This window comes from Crinia signifera, chromosome 1 (assembly GCF_055691185.1).
Source record: "Crinia signifera chromosome 1, ASM5569118v1, whole genome shotgun sequence".
NCBI lineage: Eukaryota > Metazoa > Chordata > Amphibia > Anura > Myobatrachidae > Crinia > Crinia signifera.
Window position 1 is genome coordinate 45,773,157 of NC_139217.1, and position 6,000 is coordinate 45,779,156.

The 6,000-nt window shown below is 45.4% G+C and overlaps 1 protein-coding gene across 1 annotated transcript in view; it reads left to right on the forward strand.

Moving 5' to 3' along the window:
• The window catches only part of POLR1A (RNA polymerase I subunit A), a 94,899-nt gene extending 89,325 nt beyond the window's left edge, over window positions 1-5,574 (forward strand). The window contains exon 34 of the mRNA XM_083146587.1: window positions 5,141-5,574. Coding sequence (XP_083002713.1) covers window positions 5,141-5,241 — 101 coding nt within the window. The 3' untranslated portion in view covers window positions 5,242-5,574. The remainder of the gene's footprint in view (window positions 1-5,140) is intronic.
• The last annotated feature ends 426 nt before the right edge of the window (window positions 5,575-6,000 follow it).

Consider the following 6,000-nt stretch of genomic DNA (forward strand, 5'->3'; position numbering starts at 1 on the left):
TCACACATGTGTAGTCAGCTGACAGCACATACATGGCAGCATTGTGGAGGCACAGAGTGATGGGAGGAGTCTAATATACCATAACCCATCACATCACATGTGTAGTCAGCATACAGCACATACATGGCAGCATTGTGGAGGCACTGAGTGATGGGAGGAGTCTAATATACCATAACCCATCACATCACATGTGTAGTCAGCAGGCAGCACATACATGGCAGCATTGTGGAGGCACAGAGTGATGGGAGGAGTCTAATATACCATAACCCATCACATCATATGTGTAGTCAGCAGACCGCACATACATGGCAGCATTGTGGAGGTACAGAGTGATGGGAGGAGTCTAATATACCATAACCCATCACATCACATGTGTAGTCAGCAGACCGCACATACATGGCAGCATTGTGGAGGCACAGAGTGATGGGAGGAGTCTGATATACTATAACCCATCACATCACATGTGTAGTCAGCAGACAGCACATACATGGCAGCATTGTGGAGGCATTAACTGATGGGAGGAGTCTAATATACCATAACCCATCACATCACATGTGTAGTCAGCAGGCAGCACATATATGGCAGCATTGTGGAGGCATTAACTGATGGGAGGAGTCTAATATACCATAACCCATCACATGGGTAGTCAGCTGACAGCACATACATGGCAGCATTGTGGAGGCATAAACTGATAGGAGGAGTCTAATATACCATAACCCATCACATCACATGTGTAGTCAGCAGGCAGCACATACATGGCAGCATTGTGGAGGCATTAACTGATGGGAGGAGTCTAATATACCATAACCCATCACATGGGTAGTCAGCTGACAGCACATACATGGCAGCATTGTGGAGGCATAAACTGATAGGAGGAGTCTAATATACCATAACCCATCACATTACGTGCGTAGTCAGCAGACAACACATACATGGCAGCATTGTGGAGGCACAGAGTGATGGGAGGAGTCTGATATACCATAACACATCACATCACATGTGTAGTCAGCAGACAGCACATACATGGCAGCATTGTGGAGGCACAGAGTGATGGGAGGAGTCTGATATACCATAACCCATCACATCACACATGTAGTCAGCAGACAGCACATACATGGCAGCATTGTGGGGGCACAGAGTGATGGGAGGAGTCTAATATACCATAACCCATCACATCACACGTGTAGTCAGCAGACAGCACATACATGGCAGCATTGTGGAGGCACAGAGTGATGGGAGGAGTCTAATATACCATAACCCATTACATCACATGTGTAGGCAGCAGACCGCAGATACATGGCAGCATTGTGGAGGCACAGAGTGATGGGAGGAGTCTAATATACCATAACCCATCACATCACATGTGTAGGCAGCAGACCGCAGATACATGGCAGCATTGTGGGGGCACAAAATGATGGGAGGAGTCTAAAATTAAAGACCACTCAACAGATTTCTCAGACTCCATGAAGCACTGACTGAGATTAGAGAAGTCATCAGCCTGATGGTCAGCATTATGGAGTCGCGACCCCATGCTGAGAAGGTCAGGACCCACAGTTTGAAAACCACTGGTTTAGGCCATTGGATCTATACGCGTGCATGTGTATGGAGAGTATTTTTTGCCTTCTCCGCCCTGTTCACCTCTAATTACTGTATCTCCATATTCATGTCACCCTCCTTTGCTTTGACTGTGTCATCTTCAACAATGTGACCCTGGTGGGCAGTAAACAAGCAAACATCGATATTCTTGTTTTGGATGTGTTTCTTAAAGATTAGATCTTCATATGGAATGATAATCACTGACGTTTTATACAAAGTGCACAAATAAGGCACATTCACCTGTGCACAAATCTAGGTCATATTAATAAAACAGTGTAAAAAATACAGATTATTGCGTTATGCTCATTACAGCGTTAATCAGACATCAGGGGACTGTTCTTCGTCTATGCCATGCCTTATCAACCGGTGTCTCCCCAGCTGCTGTGAAACTACAAGTCCCAGCATGCCATGCCACAGTTTGCTATTAGGGATTGCTAAAACTGTGGCAAGGCATGCTGGGATGTGTAGTTTTGTAACAGCTGTAGAGCCACAGGTTGGCTGGGCCTGGTCTATGCGCTGTAAAGGACAAGTCTGGTCAACCATATGCCATAGCCACCTATATTTGCTGTACTGAGTAGACACGTGGTAGTGTTTTTACAGCACAATTCTAGGACTGTATGATGTGCAGCCATCTGCAAGCATGGTGGGTCTGATTCTGTGTCGCACACACTGCCTATGGGCCAGATTCTCTCAGCTTCAAAAGTGCTAAAATGGAGAGTGATAAACCACCAGCCAATCAGCTCCTGCCTGCCATGTAACAGGCTGTGTTTGAAAAATGTCAGGCAGAAGCTGATTGGTTGTTTATCACTCTCCATTTTATCACTTTTGAATCTTAGAGAATCTGGTCCTATGTCTTAAGCAGAGGAGCGATTGTCAGGCGTTGGCATTGCTGCAACTAACTCCTGGCGCTGACCACCTAATATATCCCATAATGACCCATCTATGCCTGGTGGAAAGGCCTAGTTCAGACTATCCATGTTATTTAGTGTGTGTGTGTGTGTGTGTGTGTGTGTGTGTGTGTGTGTGTGTGTGTGTGTGTGGTCGGACAGAGGAAGACGACATAGTCATAAACGTTATTGTGCATGAGCAACTGACTAAAGCTGTGATGTTTTGGTGCTGTAGGGAATGGGTGAAAGGCCGTTTACCCTGAGCATAGCATTATTACTTTTAGGTATCGTGATCGGAACCTTCCTGTCATGTGGCATTCCCCAAATACTTTCTGCCCTGCACAATGCATGACTTGTTCCTATATGCCGTCCGGTCTCTGTAGCACATGACCGTCTCATGTCTGCCGTCATGGCCCAACCCTACGCTTTATGCTCAATTTTCAGGATCTTTTTTTTTACTTTTTGCAGGAAAAATAAATAAAAAGTGTTTTTACTTCTTGCCTGTTAGTGCGCGGGAGTTTCTGTAACCTGGGCCCATACACGGCACTGTCTCGGTAACAGCAGCTCTGGCATAAAGGGGGCAATAAGAGTTTTCAGTGATTTTTATTATTATATCTGACCACAATGCTTCCTTAACTGCTCCACTGTGCAATATAACACTATACCAACAGACAACACAGGAATGTGGGGGTGATCACAAAGGGAGATTGCAGCTAATATCTTATTTATACGCACTTGGAGCACATGTCGTTAAGAGGAATAATTATCTATACAATGATGGAAACTTGCGCAACAGGATCAAGTTGCGGCTAGGAGACGTATTCATCCACCGTGGGACTTTTTGGGTTTTGTCTCCTTTACGTCTATGAAAGCAAAGTGCATTTATTTGGAAATTCTTACCAAGCATCGAGAGAGATGGTAGTCACGGTGCTAAATCTCCACCTCCATATATAAGATAATACTAGGGTCCACCTATTCAATTATGACGCAAGACTCCTAATTTTAAAATTAAACTCTTCTGAGCATCATAAACCAATAAATTTTTTTACTGTATTTAATTGTATATTTGTGTGTTTAATATTCTATGCTTATAAAAGATGAATTCTGAAGTTGAGTCTTGCGTCATAATTGGTAAAACCTTGTTATATTTTATTATATTATATATGGAGGTGGAGATTTAGCGTTGTGACTACTGTCTCTCTGTCGGCGAGATGTACTAAGCCTTGAAAAATGATTAAAATAAAGAGTGATAAACCACCAGCCAATCCGCTCCTACCTGTCATTTATCAAACACATAGCCTGTAGAGTGGTAGATAGAAGCTGATTGGCTGGTGGTTTATCACTTTTTTTTTTAATCACTTTTCAAGCTTGGTCAGAGGCAGAAATACTGGTGGTGCAGACGGGGCAGTGCACCAGGGCCCAAGCCATTTCTTGGGGCCCGCTGCAGCCTGCACCGCATGCCGCCATTACCGTCCTTTTTTTTATTTTTATACTGAAGTCCAGCAGTGTGTGTGCGGGTGTCCCAGGGGGAAAGTGGACGTTGAGTGAGTTGTGTGGCAGGGGAGGGGAGGGTGGGGGGGGGGGCCGGGCTGGAACGGAACGGATCTTTGTTGTGGATCCGATCCGTGGCACTGCACCACCCCAGCGTAGTGACAGCCGTCACAGTGCGGGCAGTGACGGCTGACTTCTGAGCTCAGCTGTCTGTATGATTGTGCAGCTGCAGCCTGCGCCGGGAGTAGCCAGCATGGGCAGTAGGTAATGTAAGGGTATAGGCGTATGTTGGCGCACAGTGGGACTAGTGTGTGTGTGCTGGGTATAGGGGTATGGAAATAGCTGTTAGGGGGTGTATGTGGGCTGTGCATTGGGGACAAGGGGGCGGAAAAGTTTTGTCCGTCTGCTGAAAAAGCAGACCAGCGATCCGGTTTGAATTAGGCTTTATGTGCTAAGCTCTGGTGAGGAAAAAAGTACCAGCTAACCAGCATTTTTCAAACACATGACAGGAGGTGGTTGGTTGGTACATTACCGCTCACCACTTTATCTCACTCCAAGGTTTACTTGAAAACATAGTATGGGGCAGATGTATTAAGCCTTAACAAGAGATAAATACAAGTGTGATAAGGAGAGATAAACGTCCAGCCAATCACCTACTAACTGCCATGTTACAGGCTGTGTTTGAAAAAAGTCAGTAAGGAGCTGATTGGCTGGACGTTTATCTCTCTTTATCACACTTGCATTTATCTCTTGTTAAGGCTCAATACATCTGCCCCAAAGTACCTTATTTACCCTCCGGCTTTATGTGTTATTTGCCCTTAAACACCCAACGTGATCCTGTCCGGTTGCCATCACAGAAGAAGTGTCTGTAAAACTCTGCTCGTGCTGAATGAGCCAAGAGTCTCCTGGACCCAGGTTTATGAGTCCTCTGTAAACTTCCACAACCAACCTTTGTTCTAATGCTATTGTGGGGCTGTCATTGTGATTGCCTTGTGTACCTTTATGACTTGGACAAGAAACGACCGATTCAGCAGCTTACAGTCTATAATATACACAGGACCTGATAGTCATGGCTAAAATAAACAACTGCACCTCATAAATTAGTATTTTATGATGTGGATCACAACATGGCGACTCATACAGGTTTTATTTGTGTCCTTTCCCAGGTGCAAAGGATGATCTGATGTCACCATCGGCGTGCCTGGTCGTCGGGAAAGTCGTTAAAGGAGGCACTGGATTATTTGATCTTAAGCAGCCAATGAAGTAGAACAAGAGGACTGACATTGAGAGGACTGCAGGTTCCAGATCAGTGATAACGGACAATGCCTTACTCATAGCAGGCCTATGGGATATAAACAGCTGCTCTCCTGTATTACAGGAACACTCTGTGGGCCTGCAGGTGTAGCCGGATGTAGTGGGGGGGCTGGGGTCCTGACGTTATGACAAATGTTGTTTGTTTAAAGGTCACAGCAGGCAAGTGAGGAGGGAGCCCTGTGCTTGGAACTCTTTGGTTTGGAATTTTCCGGCCTATAGAACTGCAGCTGTATAATGTAAATGGTTTACAAATGTATAATAACTGCGCTTTGTAATAAAGTATATTCTGCGGACTGGAGTATATTCTGGGAGATTCTCTGAGCACATGCTGTGTGGACTTGAATGGACCTTCTCTTCCTGTTCTGCTATTTTGCCAACTACCAGCTGATCTGGAATCATCCACTGATGGCCAGACCTGTAGTCAGCTGACTGCATCCACCAATCCTGATGTGGCTGGGGGCATAAAAAGGACTCCGGCCTAAGTCTGACTGCCAGTGCTTCAAGTCACTGCTTGCTATCTAAGCTTTGACCTTGTGCTACCAGATAATTTTCTGGTCTTCGCTGTACTCTGCAATCCAGCTAATTCTGTTCTTCCTATACTGCTGGCCATGCTCTCCAATCCAGTACACCCTTGTTACCTGTCCTGCTCTGCATTCCTGCAAACCTGTGCTGCCTGTACTACTGGTCCTACTTTGTGTATCTCCAATTCCTA